Raw genomic sequence first — 20,853 nt, 5'->3', positions numbered from 1 at the left:
GCATTTTCTGAGAGGGGATGCATAGACCTTCTTTAGATGCTCCAGTACGGCCACATTCCAAATGCAAACCAATAGCTAAATTAATGTGTTAGCTCTTAAACCAAGTTGGTTACAGGATTGAAAGGTCTAAGGGAAATAAGTAATATCCCTCCCTTTATCATTATCAGTGTGTCTCAGGTGTTCAAGACATTTTGCATTGTCTGCTTTTGACTAAACTGCAGAGGTGTGTATTAAAAAAACACCACCACCACCATCATCATCATCATCATCATCATCATCATCATCATTTATTAGTTATACCCTTGCCCATCTGAGTTCAGTGGGCTGACCCTCAGGTCCGTGAGTATAGGATTGCAGCCTAAGTCACCTGTACAATGTGTTGCTGAACTTGTTTGTTTATAATACTAAGCCATTTTATTATCAAGGCCTCCAAAGTGGTGTACACTATCAAAAGCAACACCAGACACTGACTTGTGTCACTTGTTTTGAGAAGAACTTATTCCTTACCATTTTCAAGACATAGTTTGAAAAAGTTAGTTTTAAAGCAAGTCTCTGTGTTGTATCACGTTTCCTTTCCAAAATACAGACCTTCATTTGGGTTTCCACCTCCAGTTGTTGGTATAATGATGGTGCCCAGACTGGTACATGCAAGGATTAACTTTTGAAATGAATGGACACGTTAAATAGATATAAGCAAGCTTTCGTCGTTCTGTAACTGATTTATTGATTAAATAAATGATTTGCTTGGTGCAACATGCAAAGTTATCTGCCTTCACTGCATAACTAGAGACGAATACTAAATAACTAACTCTGAAGTAAGTGTCAAATGGTAGTTTGAATCTTTCTTATTTATGAGGACATTGATTTCTCTAGGGTTTTCTTTAAAAAGTATTATTGATTTTCTCCACATCTCTAGTTTGTGTGTGTGTGTGTTCATAAGGAGAACAATTGTGCCCCCAGACCTGGGAACAATTTGATTTATGATTTCTCATATAATGTAGAAAGACTTCCAACTGTCAATCAATGTTCTGTTAGACAACTGTTGACCACAGTGTGTACACTTCACTGCTACTAATAAAAGACCCAACAATGACTTTAAAACCCTCTGTTGTTAGGAAGATATTTATAGTTGTGGGGAATGAGAAATGGACTTGACTTCAGCTGTTCTGTAGAGCATGGAATGAAATTCCAGCACTTCCACTGATGTAGAATCTGGCAATTGCTGTAAGTTTTGAGAATTTCACTGTCACTTAAAAAGCCTAGCTTCTCCCCAAGCTACTAGTTTGTTTTATTCTGGAAGGCTATTTACATTAGGGGCCATTCAAACAAGCAATTCTCCACTTGCAGTCTAAAGTGATGCAGTCGCAGCAGCCAGTACTGTGTGCTCTTCCCAACTTAACATGTAGATTAATAACTCCACCATGTAGATCAGCTCAAAAGTGTGCCCAGAAGGAAACTGATTTTGCATTTTCCTTGGGATGCGTATTCTGTTTTCTCCAGATGTTTACTTTTGTGTTTTCCCCATTGTTAAACAGTAATATGGGGCACAGGGCTGAAGGCCACGGTCACCATCTAATTTTAACTGATTGGTGTCGGTTTTCATTTTGGATGCCCTATTACGTCAATGATAACATTTCAAGCAGAGCTTGCCTGTTAACAGGCATAGTCGTCGTGAAGGCTTGTCTGCTGTAGGAAAGAGAATTTTCAACATAGTGCTCACTCATGAGTTTCAGAAGGAGGGAAATATATCCTAAAAAGCCCAATAGTGCAACCTTATGCATGTTGATTCAGAAGTTCGTCCTTCTGTGTTCAAGGAAGCTTATACACAGGTAAGTGTGCTTCGGACTGCAGCCTGTGTTAGAATGCGCAGATAACATACATATGCATGAATGTCTCCCCTTTTCTTGTGATAGACACCCTATTTTCTTGTATCTGGCCCTGGTAATGGCCCACGTTTTTTTGCTGGGTGCAGTTCAGCAGCATCTGTAGGGGCAGAGGCTCCTACAGAGGACTGTGCCTACCTCTGTCCCTTCACCCCCAATTCCCCCTTTAAACATAAACAGGGCATCTAGCCACCCACAGTTTCAGCAGCTAGTGCATCTTGCCATTAAGTCTCCTCCCACCTAAGAGGACTTAACTGTGTGTGTGATGTGCAGGGAGCCTTGTGTATTAGCAGCTCAGGCTGTAGGTGGCTGGATGCCCTGTTTTAGAAGTTATAAAAGTTTGGGGGGGGGTTTGAGGGGAGGGATGAACCCCCTCATAAATACTATTTTTTAAAGTGCTTTGGGTGGATTTTAAAGGATTTCCCATTAAAATACACCTTGAAATGTGATGGGAATAATTTAGTTCTCTCCCCTCAGGGAACTGGAATGGACCCCAACCCAAGATAAATATTTATAGGCCCCTGTTGCCATGACACCTAAATCTGCTCCCAATCCCCTACTTTACACAACTTTCTCTTAAAGAAAGTTGTCCTGCCCTCTTATTTTTTCACATGGCTAGCCTATAAACAAGAGAATGCTGCCTTCTTACCAGGTGGGCAATCTGATGAAGCCCGGGGCATTTTGTACTGACTTCCAGTGTCAGGGAAGTTGTGGTGGGAACAGGACCTCAAGGTTTAGTTCCTTCCCTCCCACTCCCCTTACTTTCCAAGAAAGCTCCTTAAGAATGGATTTGATGAGACAGAAGGATGGGTACCATTTGGAATATTCATGCTGCCGTGTTCCATGCTGTCATAGTAATGAAGGTCATGTGGCTCTGGGAACAGAGTTAGCGAGGAAGCCCAGCTGAAGCCGCATCTTCAATGGTTCAACCTTTCCCCCTCCCTCCCCACCTGCCCATTAAAGAAGATTGTCTAAGAGAGATGCTTTAAGAAGTAGCAAGTGGCTTCTGTTGGGGCTCAGTACCTAGTCAGCTAAATGGGTGCATGGAATGGACTCGAGCCTCCATTTGGCTACCCAGACTTGCACCAGAAGAGAACTTAGCCCAGGACCTGGATCCTTGAACATAATTGTAGAAGAAGATTGATTCTTCTTTCTTTCTGACTTTGCACGGCTTTGGAAGATAACCATGACATCATTCAGGAACTTGCAGGTAAAGCGCTTTTATGAGGATGGATGAGTCCCCACTGGAAGCCCTGCAAATGGTTAAAACCCTTAAAGGTAAAGGTAAAGGGACCCCTGACCATTAGGTCCAGTCACGGACGACTCTGGGGTTGCAGCGCTCATCCTGCTCTATAGGCCGACGGAGCCAGCGTTTGTCCACAGACAGTTTTTCCAGGTCATGTGGCCAGCATGACTAAGCCGCTTCTGGCGAACCAGAGCAGTGCATGGAAATGCTGTTTACCTTCCCGCTGGATCAGTACCTATTTATCTACTTGCACTTTGACGTGCTTTCGAACTGCTAGGTTGGCAGGAGCTGGGACCGAGCAACGGGAGCTCACCCCGTCGCGGGGATTCGAACCGCCGACCTTCTGATCAGCAAGCCCTAGGCTCTGTGGTTTAACCTACAGCGCCACCCGCGTCCCCAGTTAAAACCCCTTAGGACTTGTATTTGGCATTTTCTGTTTCTTTTAGAACAGGCAGTTTGGGTGACTGCAACTGGAGGCACTGATTTATTTATTTTAAATGATCCTTTCTGTAAAAGATTCTCTGCTGGTGGAAAACTAGGCGGGAAAAGTGAGAGGTTCTTGTTCAGCTCCCTTTTCTGTTGTGCTAGCTTCCGATGTGCAGTATTCTTGCAGGAAGAGAAAAAATAAAATGAAGATACAATGTGGAGGAAAACCTAAGAGCAACCGAGAATACAATACCCCCAGTTTGAACTCCAGTTTGGGCAGATCCCGGCAGCAACTCTGTCTCTTCATAAATTTTGGGATCTTGTAGCTTTGCTGTTGCTCAGGGCTGCCAGCTTGCCTTCCACACTGAGGGACCCAGTGCTGTGTGATGTTATATGCACAATGTCATGCACCGGGTGGAGGGTTCCATGGGGCTGTTGCCTTGGGTGCGCAATGGGGGGAAGCATGAACCAGGAGCCCCCCACAGAGATCCCCACTGCACTCTGCCAGTGACAGGGGCTGGAGAGCAGGTTGAGTAAATATCAACCTCTGCCCTCCATCCTTGCCCAGTACACGGGTACTCGCCCATCTGCCGGGGAATGGGGAGCACGGAGGGCGTGTTTTCAGGGAGGCTGATCTGTTTGGGGACCCCTCAGTATTGGGGTGGCTTAGCCCCCCACTCACAAATATTGAGGGGGCAGAAGCCCCTTCTGGCCCCTACAGTTGGTGCCCCTGCTGTTGCTCATTACTGGTGGAAAGAATGCTTTTCCTTTTCCCTATGTGAAATTCTGCCTTCAGCAGAGCTATGCATTAATTATCTTTCTAGGTTGAGGGAAGAAAAATAAAGAAAAGAGTGGTACTGGAGCTTGCTATTAGCAAAGTGTCCTTTCTCCTCTGTCTAATTATTAAAATGATGCATGGAATCACTGTGTCTTGTGAGGAAGAGCTTTATCAGGCTATATAGTAAGTGCGACAAGTCTGAAAAGCATCCAGTTTCCACTTTGATGAGAGAGAAATAATCCCTTCTCCCCAGCCAAGCTTCTATGTCAGAAAACAGAGAAGGACTAAACAAGATTGTTGCTTCTCCGTACTGCTAAGCTTTAATAGTCTTAATTTTCTCTAGAACTTGAAAAATGAGTGTTGATGCATGATCTGAATTCTAACTTGAATGTTTCCCATCCCCCACATCTAAATTTGGATTGTGAGTCCCCTTGGCACAAAGGGCAAGTAAGCTTCTATAATGTCACACATCTCTGCCTCTTCTCCTACTTTTGAATTGGGGCAGGAGGAAAGGCTAGCTTTGCTAGGCAGCAGAAGGAAGGGATTTGCTTCAGACATCATGAAGTATGTGAATGTGGGGAAACAGATGAAGGCAAAAAGTGGTCTTTGGTGCAGCAATACATGACCATAGCCAGGGGCATCGTGTGGAGGGTGCCAGGGGGCCGTGGCCCCGGGCACACAGTTTTTGAGTGGGTTTGAACCAGATGCCCCCATGCAGCTGCCCCCAGCACAGCCTGGCCTGATACGCCTTTCCACACGCCAAGGGCCGTGTTGGTTGGACAGGCTGCTCCCTGCGTGGGCAGGCTGACAGCTCAGTGTGGCCATGCTTTGCTGTGGTGGGAGTGAGGTCACTCCAGTGGTGGCGGCGAGGGCTGGGCTGGCACCCCCTCCCAGTCTATGTGCTGCTGCCTGGCACATGTGCACCTGTCCCAGGCACCACCACCACCAATTTATTATTTCTACCCCACCCATCTGGCTGGGTTTCCCCAGCCACGCTGGGCGGCTTCCACAAATACCAAAAATACACTGATATGTCGTACATTAAAAACTTCCCTGAACAGGGCTGCCTTAAGATGCCTTCTGAATGTCAGGTAGTTGTTTATCTCTTTGACATCTGACGGGAGGGCGTTCCACAGGGCGGGCACCACTACCGAGAAGGCCCTCTGCCTGGTTCCCTGTAGCTTTGCTTCTCACAATGAGGGAACTGCCAGAAGGCCCTCGGTGCTGGACCTCAGCGTCCTGGCAGAACGATGGGGTGGAGACGCTCCTTCAGGTATACTGGGCAGAGGCCGTTTAGGGCTTTAAAGGTCAACACCAACACTTTGAATTGTGCTTGGAAGCTGATGCTACGCCGCTGACCTTAGCCTAGGGGTTGGGGTCCTGTGAAGCCACACAATGTTTTGGGTCAGCACTGGCAGGAGAAGTATTTATGAAAATTTGAGAAGAAGGGCAGAGCAATTGACTGGCGTTTAGACAACCTGCAACCTCTTCCCTCTAGGAAATGCATAAAGGAATAGCACTCCCTAACACAGTGCTTTAGAGAGCCATTGATGTTTTCTGATATCAGCAGCCATTCCATTACACCAATCTTACATGACTGCACAATTTTATTGACTAAAGGTAAGACCACGTATTGGCTGCCTGCATTCATATTCCTATAGCAAACATTGCCACGAAGCCATAGAATATTAGAGTTCATATAATGCTGTTTATATTGCAGATATTTCCAAAAGTATCCCAAAATGTGTGTGAGAGGAACTGTATGTGATTGTGTATGTACCGACAAACATCTGACTATATTTGGATAGGCCAATGCTTACATGTGACTGTTCAACAGAGGGGAAAAGAATATTTGTATGTGTCAGAAATTTACAGTATTCTTGAACAGGAATCAGCATTGACCTCCACTGTTCTTTAATCTGGTTCATGGGGTAGATGCATAGATTTGTTTGTTAATAATATGTGTGACACACCCTCATTGTTTCTCTACCAGAGACCGGAGGATGAGGCTGTTGTGGATCTGGGAGGTACCAGAAATGTTGTCAACATTCGTTATGAACCCGAAGAGCTGGAAGGTGAGGCTGTTCCTTCCTGCCCCCCCTTCTCCCCCCATTTCTCTGGCAGGCCATTAATCATCATTAACTATTTGGAAAGTGAAGTAAATGTGCTTTCTATCTGAGAAGGTTCCAGATACAGTATTTTGTATACCACAGAACCAAAACTGCTTATACTGCATCTCATAAACAAGACTCTGGTGAAAATCCAATTTCTTTAGCAAGAAAATTCAAATTCTGCATGCAGGATTTGGGAAACTTGATTATTTTGCATGACTGCTTCCATTCTGCTTTATTTCAAGTGTGAAAATTCAATATATCTTGATTTTTTTTTTTAAAAAACAAGCTATAGGTGGTGGTACATGTACAGGAGTTATACAAGTATTGTGGTTTTAAAAGTGTGTAGGAGATAGGGATGGGGGACAAAATTGATTCAGTTCACATTTAAAGGCAAACCTACTAAACCCACCCTTTCCAAATCAATAAGAATACTGAAACACAACCCTCCTTTGAGATTTCCCCTTCTCCAAATTTTGCAATGTGGTTCTCTGGCCAAGTAATGTGTACAAAAATACATATACTGTTCCCAAATGTAGAAAAAAAAATATACTGGTGAAAATGACATAGAAAATTGTGTCATATTATGGGAAACTGCTTTACAAAATACTAGGGAAAATTGTATACAAAAATGTTTGTGAGAAATTAGTAGTAAAATGCTGGTGAATTTTCGCGAGAACTTTTTTAAATTGCAAACTAATATGGAATCAGAAAAATGGGAGTGACCAGATCTGAACTATTCAGCAATCCTTAGTTTTATCTATTTCATATCTTCCCCTCCAATCCATACCAGAGGCTGTCTTCTGTCTGTATTTATCCCTTTTCTTTTTCCATGTTACAGGGGTGTGTGTGTGTGTGTTCTTGCAAGAGATGCATTTTGTCCTTGCAGAGTAGATGGCATATTTTGAGCTACATTTCATCTCATGGGAACAAAAAGACCTGCTTTAAAATGAAAACAAAAACACACACACTTTCTTTGTCCTCTTTCCTATACTTTGGTGTATCAAATCATGAGGCTGCCTCAACATGCTTCCTCTTGTGGCTGCATCCTATGTTTTCTATATGGGAATCAGCAGGCCCCACCAAGACGTCTTCACACTCAGCAACGATTTATTAAAACATACAGAACATAGGGCAACATTGTTTGACATTACCATAAATAGTGTGATTGAATAAAGTTTATTGTGGCTAGCATTGAGAGCCAGTGTGGTGTAGTGGTTAAGAGCGGTAGACTCGTAATCTGGGGAACCGGGTTCGCGTCTCCGCTCCTCCACATGCAGCTGCTGGGTGACCTTGGGCTAGTCACACTTCTTTGAAGTCTCTCAGCCTCACTCGCCTCACAGAGTGTTTGTTGTGGGGGAGGAAGGGAAAGGAGAATGTTAGCTGCTTTGAGACTCCTTTGGGTAGTGATAAAGCGGGATATCGAATCCAAACCCTTCTTCTTCTTCTTCTTCATTGCCCAGGCTCCCCCCCCAACCCAGCCAATCTGAACCCTCTCTCAGACTTTGCACCAGAAAGTGAGAACATCCTCTCCTGTTCCTTTTCACACTGCCTGTTTGACCTGAAGCCTTTTGCGCTTGCCTCTTAGAACAACACAGCACTATAGGTTGTGAGTTTTGGGGAAATGTTGAAAATATTCAACCCTTACACAACAAAACCCTCAAGGGTGTCTGAGAAGGCATCTGAGACGTTCAGTGCATTGTATGCTGGAGCCTGAGAATGGCTGTTTCAAGATGGTGCCATTGCACCCACGATGGCGCCATCCCTAGAGCTATTGGTCTGACCAGGGCCAGTCCACCCATGATGCTGCCTTGGGCAGCAAAACCCAAAGAGGTGATGCCCCCTTTGCTGCTGGCAGAGAAGTGGAGGCAGCAGCAGTAGCTTCCAGCAAGATTTTGTGAGATCTTGTAGAAGTCTCCTGAGATAACACTGGAACCTGGTAAGGGAATCTTCAGGGTGGCAGTGCAGGGCAGCACATTCCAGTTTCACTTCAGATTCTGGTTCCAACAATGTATGCACACACAGTTTCACTTTAGAGACACTTCTTTCCCTCTTTTCATGGCCAGCACTGAAACAGATGTTAAGGAATAGAGGAAAACTCAACAGGTACATCATATGAGGGAAGAGAGGCTTAGCAATGCTAATGTATAAAGCACTGAACGAAGCCTGCAGAATGCTACCTTCCATATGTGCCATAGCGGAGGGGCAGTAGAAGTCTGTGGATAGTGGAATGTGACAGGATTCCAGGAAGAAGAGGCAGGAAACCTGCCAAATCAAGCTCTGCCCCCTGTAATATGGTGGTAAAGGTAAAGGTACCCCTGCCCGTACGGGCCAGTCTTGACAGACTCTAGGGTTGTGCGCCCATCTCACTCAAGAGGCCGGGGGCCAGCGCTGTCCGGAGACACTTCCGGGTCAGGTGGCCAGCGTGACATCGCTGCTCTGGCGAGCCAGAGCCACACACGGAAATGCCGTTTACCTTCCCGCTAGTAAGCGGTCCCTATTTATCTACTTGCACCCAGGAGTGCTTTCGAACTGCTAGGTTGGCAGGCGCTGGGACCGAACAACGGGAGCGTACCCCGCCGTGGGGATTCGAACCGCCGACCTTTCGATCAGCAAGCCCTAGGCGCTGAGGCTTTTACCCACAGCGCCACCCGCGTCCCACCTTATATGGTGGTATTCAAAACTATTCTCTCAGGAGCTGCTGGGCTCAAACTTGAGACCTTCTGTTTGCATGTGGCTGTTCCATCTGGTGAACTGTAAGTCTGGAATATCTGCTGCCCTAAGTAGTTAAGAACCTCCAGGCCTGAACTGGCCTCACCCAGGCATACTGGTCATTGGCACCTCCTGGACAGGAAGAACTATAAAAGGGCTTCCAGTTTGCATGAGCACAGGATATGCCTAACTCCGGTGTGTTCCTTTGGTCTTGATTCCTGGCTTTGTCATCTTCTCTAACTTCTGCTTTGCTCCTTGGATCCAATTCCTGCTTTTGTCATTCTTGCCTGCTCCTTCCCTGGTTCCATCTCCCTGGCCCAGCTGCTGCTTCCTGGCTCCTGACTTACGTTGGGCAGCTGCCTGTTGATTACACACCCATGGCACTTTCAAAACCACAGGGACTAGAAACTTGACTGTCATATAAGAATGACAACCGATGTTGTTCAGGGACTTGAAATGGTGGGATTGGATTTTGTGCAAGCCACTCTTACACTTGGAATCTGAGAAGCCAAAGAATCTTTGGCGGTGGTGCCACAGAGAACTCTGTCATTCCTTTAGCAGTGGTGCTGAGGCAGAGGATTCCCAAATGCTGGGTGAAGAGAATGCTGGAACTCTGCGATTGGCACGATCATCCTTTGGGTCGAGCAGCTGCTGCTATGTTGGCACTGAGATGCACATGCATGTTTAAAGTAGCCTGTGTTATGTGACAGTGTGAGTACCTCCCACTATGCCTAGCAAATATTTGCCCAACAAACACAGCCTTCTGCTTCTTCTGCTACCAAATATCTCTCTGAATGAAATGGTTACTTAGCACAGACTGTTCCAAGCCTTCATGCAAATTTTCGACATGCAGAGGAGATGCAGACGAGCCAAGATCTGACAGAGCTTCCTTCCAAAGCAAGATTCTCCCTCTCTGTGTGTGGATCACAAGTTGATCTTGTTTTCTAATTGTTTTAGGTTTTTTTTTAATAAAAGATATTTATTAAGAATTTAAAAATTACAGAAAGCAGAAAAAGGAAAAACAATAAGAAATTAACAAAACGAATGAATGAATTTATTAATACGGTCACAGACCAGCATCAACACACACAATATCACAGATCATAAAAATAATAATAATCAGAAATACAGAGGACAATTTGAATATAACAAGGATTTAAATATAAAAAATTATAATTAATTATTAGCGTGCCCCCCTGTAATTAACATTTAGGGGTTTGGTCATTATGGGATACCACTAGCTTCCTGCGATTAATTGCAGACGCACAGAATTTGGCTACATTTAATGTAGTCTTGGGATTCTTGTCCTCTAGCAGTAGTTTTAAACTATGGTGTTCCGATTCTTTCCTGGACTTTTGCAAAACAGGTGTAATAAAAGTCAAACGTATATCCTCATAAAGACGACAACATTTCAACTTCCAATGAAGCAGTTTCAACTTCCAATGAGCCACAAGGGCAGACCCGTGCTGTGTATGGCTTACCCTCAAATCTGCCCAAATTAACAAAACATACATTACAATACATATAGAAAAAGAAAAAAACATAAAAGAAAACAATACAACAATACAGCAAAAAAGAAAGATCATTAAAATGCATCCAATGTTCCATATCTTTACCTTTCATTTACTTGTTTCATCGACCTCCTCACGCCTCCCTTTTTGTATTCTAGTTCAATTAACTATTTCAGCAAATTCTTTCCATCTTTCTCAATTTTTGTTCTATAATTTATCTTAACGGTCTAACCTTTAATTTTTTCATTTTTGCCCATTATCAATCAACTTTTACTTAATTCTTTATTACATTTCTGCTAAAACCATATAACTTCATTCCAACATCCTTCTAACATTCCTTAATTTTGCAATGTTTTTGTAAATATACTTTAAATTTTTTCCAATCTTCTTCCACCAACTCTTCTCCCTGGTCTCGGATTCTGCCAGTCATTTCCGCCAGTTCCATATAGTCCATCAGCTTCATCTGCCATTCTTCCCTAGTGGGTAGATCTTGTGTCTTCCAGTGCTTTGCAATAAGTATTCTTGCTGCTGTTGTGGCATACATAAAGAAAGTTCTATCCTTCTTTGGCACCAATTGGCCGACCATGCCCAGGAGAAAGGCCTCTGGTTTATTCAGGAAGGTATATTTAAATACCTTTTTCATTTCATTATAGATCATCTCCCAGAAAGCCTTAATCTTTGGGAATGTCCACCAAAGATGAAAGAATGTACCTTCAGTTTCATTACATTTCCAACATTTGTTATCGGGCAAATGATAAATTTTTGCAAGCTTAGTTGTTGTTGTTTTACATGTTTTAGCAGTTACGCTTTTTGACTGGCTTGTTTTATTTCATTTTTTATTTTATTAATAATTTTATTGAGTTTTCAATATTTATCATAGTCACATTTTGTTACATACAACAAGAACCTTAAACATTGCTTGACTGAGCACCGACCTCCTTCCCTCCCTCTTTCTGACTTCTGAACATCTTTACTAAATTCTTAGGATCTCTATAACCCCCTTTTTACTTTCTATCTTCCTTTAACATTTCACCTCATTATATGTAAATTATGGATACTTTCAATACTTTGATGGAATTGTTTAATTGTGTATTTTAATAATGTATTGATTTCATACTGGTAAGCCTCTTAGAAGCCACTTTGGCATGTAGGTAGTATATAAATTAATAATAATAAATCTATACAATAAATTGTCCTTCATAACTTTGAAACGTTCCAGCAGGGGAAAGCTCTGTTACCTGTGACACAGTAATAAAAACTAGTAAAAGATGCCAACAAGAATTGCAGTCATAAATGCAGCACACCAATTATTTTTTCACTTCAAACACATCCTCCTACGGTGGACTGAAACAAAAGTCCCCCCCCCCTTGCATCTTGTATCCCTGCAAGAAAGAACACGGCAAAGGACTCTCCAAACAGGAAATCTAAAGGGCAAGAACCACAACAGGAAATAGAAAAGGTGCTGGAGAAGAAAATCAGATTTTAAAGGACTCTGGGTTGTATCCATTGTTGGCCATGCTCTAAGTAGAACCATTGAAGTTAATGGTCCTAAGTTAGCCATGTCATTCATTTTAATGGCTCTTCTTGGAGTGAAACATAGTTGGGAGTCACAATGCCAAATCCTGAATATGCCGCACTTTGTATTCTGAGATTGGTTACATTCACTATTACTGATATACTGAGATTTGCATCTGAAACTTCATCTTATCTCAGGCTGCAGCACTGCAATGGGAGAAGGTAAGCCCATTGAATAGTGGGACGTTTGGTCAAACTCATGCTGGTAACTTCGAGAACACTGTCCAACCATCTCGTCCTCTGTCGTCCCCTTCTCCTTGTGCCCTCCATTTTCCCCAACATCAGGGTCTTTTCCAGGGAGTCTTCTCTTCTCATGAGGTGGCCAAAGTATTGGAGCCTCAGCTTCAGGATCTGTCCTTCCAGTGAGCACTCAGGGCTGATTTCCTTCAGAATGGATAGGTTTGATCTTCTTGCAGTCCATGAGACTCTCAAGAGTCTCCTCCAGCACCATAATTCAAAAGCATCAATTCTTTGGAGATCACTTCCATACATCACTACTGGGAAAACCATAGCTTTTACTATACGGACCTTTGTGGGACTTAGACCTGAGTAAATATGCACAGGATTGCACACTCTTTCACATCAGCTTCAAACAGACCCTTAAGGTGGCTTAAGGCACTAATCTTCCTAACAGGATATGGAAATGAAGGGTGAATTCTCGTCTCTGTCAAAATCCCACACAAAGCAAGCAGGGTGTCAATACCTATAAATAATTCCCTTTTATATCAAAGGGAAGTCACCCTTAAGAGGAAGCCCCTCTAAGTCCAAAGGTGGAGGAGGGGGAATCTCTGCAGCTCCTTCCGCTGTTCTTTTTATTCCTTGTTCCTTTTATTCTCTCTTTGTATTCAGCATGGCACAGTGTGCTTGAATTAGTAATAAATTGCACAGCAGCGAAATGTCACAAATCTTTTCACCTTCTCAGTTTGGTATAAATAAAGGTCATGGTTTCTTGGGACTCAGACCCAAAACTTAAACAGAAGGTACCTGTTTTCTTGGAAGGTGTGCAGTAACAACAAGGATGGGGGTGACCCGAACGAGAGCGGAGTACGTTTTCTGCATTGCCGTGTATCCACGGCCTGAGCTTCCAAGTAGAACTGCATCTTTGAACCCTAAAAAAAGAGAAAAAGTTAAGTGATGGGGTGAAAAACTCATAAAAACCTCAGGGATCATGCAAAGCCAATGCTCCACCCACGAGCTATGACCCTTCTCAAACAACATCTCACTGCCAGTATTAAAATATTGGTAGCAGGGACACGGGTGGCGCTGTGGTCTAAACTACTAACCCTATTGGGCTTTCCGATCTGAAGGTTGGCGGTTCGAATCCCTGCTACAGGGTGAGCTCCTGTTGCTTGGTCCCTGTTCCTGCCAACCTAGCAGTTCGAAAGCACGTCAAAGTGTAAGTAGATAAATAGGTACCGCTCCGGTGGGAAGGTAAACGGCGTTTCCGTGCGCTGCTCTGGTTTGCCAGAAGCGGCTTAGTCATGCTGGCCACATGACCGGGAAGCTGTACGTGGGCTCCCTTGGCCAATAAAGCAAGACGAGCACCACAACCCCAGATTCGTCCGTGACTGGACCTAACAGTCAAGGGTCCCTTTACCTTTAGCAGGTTTCCAAATGGCTAAATTGAAAAGTCCCCCCAGGGAGAAAATATAAAGGAGAAATTAACAATAGAATTAGCCCTCTGGTTGGAGATACCACCAGAAGAGGTAGAAAAGGCAATTCAATCGGCTTTTAGGTTGAAAGCCAAGCTCCCAAAAAATAAAAAATTTGTAGGAGACTGCCTAATTATATTCAAGGACAAGGAAATAAAAAATAAGATCCTCCACAAGAATAGAGAGAAAAGATTTAATATTGGAGGAATTAATATAATAATCTTTAAAGACATTCCTGTCAGGCTTCTCAAACGTAGAGACTCCTACAAAGAATTGGTACAGATACTCAAAAGAAACAACATTGAGTTCAAATGGGAGTTTCCGGAAGGCGTCTCCTTTACCTATAGGAGCAAGAGACAAAAATTGACAAACCCAGGAGAAACAGATAAATTTCTAAGGAAATATAAAGAGCTTAAACCGCAAAGAGAGGGGGGCGGGGGGGGAGCGGGATTGGGGGGGAGTCGGGGGGGGCAGGGAGCTCGGGGGGAGGGGGAGGAGGGAGGAGGAACGGAAGAGGAAGCATAAAAGGAAGCAACAGTTGTTTCTCCCTTTCTAGTAATTAAATCGTAATGGCGTTAAAGGTGTTTAGTTGGAATGTTAATGGGATGAATGATAAAGGAAAAAGGAACCGAATCGAGCACATTCTGAAGAAGGAAGGTTTGGATGTTATCTGTCTCCAAGAGACCCACATAGCGAGGAAACATAAAAGAACTCTGATTAACCAAAGACTGGGGAATGAATTTATATCCTCAGACCAGAGCAAAAAGAGGGGAGTGGTCATTTATATAAACAAACAAATTGAAGCGAAACATTTATTCAAAGATGAAGAAGGAAGGATATCAGCGGTACAAATAAATTGGCAGGGAGAAAAGATAATAATAGTCGGAACATATGCGCCTAATGTAAATAAGTCAGAATTTTATGGGAGGCTGGAAGAAAGGTTATCCGATTTCGCCGACCAGAAAATTATACTACTAGGAGATATGAATGGCGTGGTGTCGCTAGAATTGGACAGACTGAGGGACACAAAAAGTAAAGAAGGGAAATTGCCTAGAACCTTCTTCTCTTTAGTCCAAAACTGTAATCTAGTAGACATTTGGAGGTTCAAATACCCCCTAGAAAAACAGTATACCTTCCATTCAGAACCTAATGACTCATCATCAAGATTAGATCAGATATGGATTTCGAAAGAGCTAGTCTTAAGATCCGCAAGGGTGGAGATTCAGGCCAGAACAATTTCGGACCATAATCCAATAAAAATGGAATTGAAAGGGCAAGAAAGCAGATTAATTAGATGGAAATTGAAGGATTATCTGCTGGATGATCAAGAGGTAGTAGAAAAGGCTCAAAACAGACTAAAAGAATACTTCGAAGATAACTTAGGCAATAATATAAAGTCAAAGGTGGTATGGGATGCAGGTAAGGCGGTGATGCGGGGTTTCTTTATTCAACAGAGCGCAATCAAGAATAAAAAAGAGAAAAAGGGAAAAAAGAAATTATACAACAAATAGCAGAGAACGAGCAGAAATTAATAAAAAACCCAAAAAATAAGAAACTAAAAGAGAACATAAAAGTCTTACAATCCCAATATACAATGCTGATAAACAGAGAGATAGAATGGAAAATTAAAAGACTGAGACAGAGGAATTTCGAATACGCAAACAAAACAGGGAAGCTTCTTGCCTGGCAGTTGAAAAAAAGAAAGGAACAAAATACGATAAACAAGATAGTGGTAGAAGGAGTAGAGATAAACAAACCAAAAGAAATAAGGAGAGCCTTTATGGACTTCTATGGAGGACGTTTTAGGAATACAGAAAAGAATCAGACGAAGGAAATAGAGAGATATCTTATATCTAAGAACATCAACAAGATTACCGCAGTAGATAAAGAGAAACTAAATGCCCCAATTGAGGCGGAGGAAATAAAAGCAATAATAAGAGATTTAAAAAATGGGAAAGCCCCAGGCCCAGATGGGTTTACTAGTAGATATTACAAAGAGATGGAATCAGTTCTGCTGAACCCACTACAAGAAGTAATGAACAACATCTTAAAGGAAAAAGAAATACCGGAGACATGGAAGGAGGCACTGATCACACTAATCCCAAAGCAAGATACAGACTTAGAGCAAATTAAAAACTACAGGCCGATCTCTTTACTAAACATAGATTATAAGATCTTTGCGGGAATCTTGGCAAGAAGACTTAAAGTCATTTTGGTAAACAGTATCCACAGAGACCAAGCCGGCTTTCTGCCGGGGAGGCAAATGAAAGACAACTTAAGGAATATTATAAATATCATAGAATATCTAACAGAAAGATACGACAAACAAGGTATATTGTTATTCGTAGACGCTGAGAAAGCGTTCGATAACGTAAATTGGGAATTCCTTTTGAAACAACTGGACCATATGGAAGTAGGTACTGAATTCTTCAATGGGATAAAAGCAATATACACGGAACAAAGAGCAAGATTGATAATAAATAATGTAGAGACGGAAGAATTAACAGTAACTAAAGGAACAAGACAGGGATGCCCACTATCCCCACTATTATTTATAATGATACTAGAGGTTCTATTGAATTCCATCAGAGACAACAAAGGAATTAAAGGTATCAGGGTCGGTCAACACGAACATAAAACTAAAGCCTTTGCAGACGACCTAGTCGTAACAATGGAAGATCCATTGGATTCAACAAAAGAAGTACTTAGAGAATTCGATCAGTTTGGGGAAGTAGCAGGCTTCAAACTAAATAAAAGGAAGACAAAAATACTAGTTAAAAACATGCAGGTAGACGAAATTGAGGAATTAAAAAGAGAAACAGAAATAGAGGTAACAAAGAAGGTGAAATACCTAGGGATATGGGTAACGCCAAAAAACATAGATCTATTCAAAAACAATTACGAAATGGTATGGAAAGGAATTAAGAAGGATATAGAAACGTGGAGCCGGCTCAGACTGTCATTCTGGGGTAGAATAGCCACAATAAAAATGTCAGTACTACCAAGAATCTTATTCCTCTTTCAAAATATCCCAATTATCAAAGGCACAAAGATATTTAAAGCCTGGCATAGAGAGATCTCCAGATTCATTTGGCAGGGGAAGAAGCCGAGAGTAAAGTTTAAAATACTGACGGACACGAAAGAAAGGGGAGGCTTCGCCCTACCCGATCTGAAAATATACTACGAGGCATCTTGTTTATGCTGGGTTAAGACATGGATAAAATTAGAGGATAGGGAAGTGCTAGACCTAGAGGGCCACGATAACCGATACGGGTGGCACGCCTATTTGTGGCATGGGCGAAAGAAGGGCCACAAAGGATTTGAGAACCATATATTTAGGGGCCCTCTGTTGGAGGTTTGGGAAAGATACAAAGACATGTTAGAACCCAGAACACCCCAATGGTTATCCCCATTAGAGGTTATGGCTATCAAAAAGATCAATATGGGAACCAACTGGGCAACTTATGAACAACTGTTAATGAAGGAGGAAGGCAAGTGGAAAATAAGGCCGTATGAGCAGGTAAAATCTTTAGTATATGACTGGCTGCATTACCACCAGATAAATGATATGTTTAGGAAAGATGCTAAAGATAAAGGCTACGCTGATAAAAGTTCCAGATTTCAAATTGAAATCTTGGGAAACAACACAAAAATACTATCTAAGATGTATAAGTACTTATTGGACTGGAACTTAGCCGACGAGGAGGTTAAGGCGGTAACGACACACTGGGCCAGAGATTTCGGTCGTAACATCTACCTAGAAGAGTGGGATAAACTCTGGAAACAACATATTAAATTTACGGCCTGTGTGACACTTAAAGAGAATTTAATGAAAATGTTTTACCGCTGGTACCTGACTCCGGTTAAACTAGCTAAAATGTATGGATCCTGTAACAAATGCTGGAAATGCAAGGAGAGGGAGGGGACATTCTACCATATGTGGTGGGAATGCCGAAAGGTCACAGAGTTTTGGGAGAATGTATATAATGAACTGAAGAAAATGCTAAGATATACCTTTGTTAAAAGACCTGAAGCGTTTCTGCTAGGTTTGGTAGAAAAGGAGATAAAGAAGAAAGACTACAAACTGTTCCAATATGCAACAACGGCAGCAAGGGTCTTAATAGCTAAAAATTGGAAACAAGAGAGCTTACCGACAACGGAGGAATGGAGATCTAAACTATTAGATTATGTGGAGATGGACAGGATGACAGGTAAAATTAGATATACAAAAGATCAGAGGTTTGTTAAAAATTGGGAAAGCTTTACGAAATATCTGGAAAGCTTAAGTGATGAACAAATAACACTAGTAGGTTTCAGAGGTGCTCTGTAAGAGGTAAAGGGTAATGCCAAAAGAAAACGGACGAATGAGAACGACTTATGGCATTACAAACATGGAAACGCGGATATACTGTTTATTGTCATTATGGACGATTCGTGGAACGACTGAAGGAAGTCTTTTTTCTTTCTTTTGGTGAATGATATGAGTTTGATACAGCTTATTTTGTGTTTTGACTTTTGTAAACCAATAAAAATTATGCATGAAGAAAAAAAAAATTGAAAAGTCCCCCCCCAAACCCCCCACCATTCAGATCTTACATTGGTTAGAAAGCTGCAGCTGATTCTTTTTCGGATTCTGAACTGGCAGTATTCATTCTTACTTTCGTAGCTTGAAGGCTAGACTTACTGCACTTAGGTCTACATGGGGCTTGAAGAGACTACTCAGAAGTAATGCAACACATGATCTCGGCATCCAGAAATAGATGGGTAATCAGAAACACATTAAACTGACATTCCAGGGTATTCACTGACTCCATATAGCTGTCTGGGCCATTGATGAACCACAATGCCCAAAACAGCCTGGGCTATATATATTCATCATGTGTCCCAGCAGGCCGCGCTTCTGAACTAAACCATTGGGCTAATCATTGTAGTGTATGCCCATCAGGAATGGGCCATGATCAACAGTCTGGGGATTACTAGTGGCTGTGGGAACAGCCAGCCAGCCAGCAGGGCCAATGAATAATCCAGAGCCACAGGGCGGCCAAGAAGCAAGGTAGAAATCAAGGCAGAAGTCAGTGGAAAAACTAGGGGTCAGTGAGCAAGCCAGATGTCAGGACCAAAAAAATAACCATGAATACAGGAACACACCACAGCTCAGGAGGACCTTGTTGCTCAAGCAAAGTTGGACTGGAAGAAGAAGCCCTCTTATGCTTCCCACATGTCAAGGAACGGCCAACTTGGGTAGATGCTGTCTTGTCCAGGGCCTGAAGGCGCCTGCAATTCAAAGGTTCACAAACTTTTTGTAGAAGACCGGAGGCTGTTTTTTGGAATATCTTCAAAGGGAGTGCATAGGAAATGGGCACTGAATCTTCCATCCTCCCTTCTGAGTCTTACTTCCCTGCAGTCCATTGCTCAACCTGCTTTTCTCTGTTCCTGTCCATGATTAACAGAAGTGAGCCATAAGCAGAGAAACATGGCTGATGCAATTGCATGAGGGGAGAGAGAGTGGACTTAGTGCCCCCACCCCTATTTTATATGTCAATAGGATGGACATGTGGAAAGGCTTTGATTCCTAGTTTTTCCAGGAAAGTGGCTCCAAAACCATTCAAGATGCTGTTACTGTTTGGGCTGTTCTGGTTCTGAAGAATGGCTGGGATTGGAATGAGAAGGGGAGAAGTTTGCACAGGATATGATTTGTATCAGTTACACCCAGTACAAAACTTAAACTTCTCTGCTTTGATTCCAGGGCACAGGACTCTGTATGTTGGGGTGCGGATGCCTTTAATGAGACAGACCCACAGACATCACAGACATGGCCAGAAGCACAGGAAGCGAGATCGGGCGCGGCAAATGCAAGAAGAGCCTGGGTCTAATGGTGAGTGTGCAGTGCTGGGTTACTATGTGACGTGAACATGACAGTAGGCCAAGTGTCCTGTATAGATTTCCAATACCTGAGAGACAGAAGCTTTCCCAACATGGCTACCATTAGATCCTTCAATAGAATCGCAGAGCTGTAGAGTAACTTTTTTTGCTGTACACGTCTGGCTAGGTAGTAAATGTATTTACTAGGTAGTAAATGTAGTAAGTAGCTAGCAATGCAGGAAGTTGCTGCCTTTGCACAAATCTTCATTATCTGTGGTAGGTACTGCATATTATTCTTTTGCATGTTGTGTTCTTATGCTGAGGGGCTGCTCCTGTAAGCTACTAGTCCCATGTCTAGAAACATTGCAAGGCGTCTCCCTCTTGTCCTTTTTTTTTGCAGGATATTCAAAAGGCGAGGGGAGCAATTAATCATGCTCTCAAAGCTCATCTCCCTGTTTGTTATTTACTTATTGCTCTGTTTTCTTAGATTCCCCATCTCGGAGAGTTCAGTTTATCATTGGCCTGGAGGAGGATGAGGAACATGTCCCCCATGACTTGTTCACAGAGATGGATGAAATCTGCGTGAAGGAGGATGAAGATTCAGAGTGGAAGGAAACAGCAAGGTAAAAATGAAGGACAACAGGTGTACGTCAGCTTCCTGTGTGGTCAGTTTAGCTCCAAAGGATTAAGCCAGAAGCATTCTTAAAGAAACAAGTAACCCTTTCCCCTGCTTATGGGACCAGAAAGTTAAATGGGCAGACTGCATCCTGAATGCTGATGCTGAACAGATGACCTTCTGTTACGTGGGTTGACAGAGATGTGCAAGGGAATTGTCAATACAGTAACATATCTGTGTGGGATTACTGTAAGTCTTGAATGAAGAATGGAGAGTAGCACCCAGTTTTACTCAGGACAGTCTGGCAGGCCAGGATTTTGCATCTGGAATTCTACCATACTTTCTGCTTCTGTTCCAGAATCAGTTCCAGATGTCTCAGTTCTAATGGTATCTGGTGGGTACTGCTGACTCCAGAGGTTTTACTATGGGCTGCTTTGAACATGCACACAAGCTTCCTGAGTCAGCATGAGATGGTAGTGCC

At 42.8% G+C, this 20,853-nt stretch overlaps 1 protein-coding gene across 3 annotated transcripts in view; it reads left to right on the top strand.

The window, feature by feature from the left end:
* The first annotated feature begins 1,670 nt into the window (after window positions 1-1,670).
* SLC4A8 (solute carrier family 4 member 8) overlaps window positions 1,671-20,853 on the top strand; it is a 70,599-nt gene continuing 51,416 nt past the window's right edge. For 2 of the 3 annotated variants that reach the window (XR_014214997.1, XM_082205483.1), the window contains exons 1-4: window positions 1,671-1,829; window positions 6,327-6,408; window positions 19,641-19,769; window positions 20,244-20,379. Coding sequence is in view for 2 of the 3 variants with exons in the window: in XM_082205483.1 (XP_082061609.1) it covers window positions 1,776-1,829; window positions 6,327-6,408; window positions 19,641-19,769; window positions 20,244-20,379 (401 nt within the window). In the remaining variant the exon portion in view is untranslated. Of the gene's footprint in view, window positions 1,830-2,740; window positions 3,094-6,326; window positions 6,409-19,640; window positions 19,770-20,243; window positions 20,380-20,853 lie in introns of those variants that run through there. The other variant, XM_082205484.1, reaches the window with a different exon arrangement.

Source organism: Podarcis vaucheri (genome assembly GCF_965113315.1).
Source record: "Podarcis vaucheri genome assembly, chromosome: 2".
Lineage (NCBI taxonomy): Eukaryota > Metazoa > Chordata > Lepidosauria > Squamata > Lacertidae > Podarcis > Podarcis vaucheri.
The sequence above is the reverse complement of the archived record's forward strand: the minus strand, read 5'-3'. Positions and strand labels throughout refer to the sequence as shown.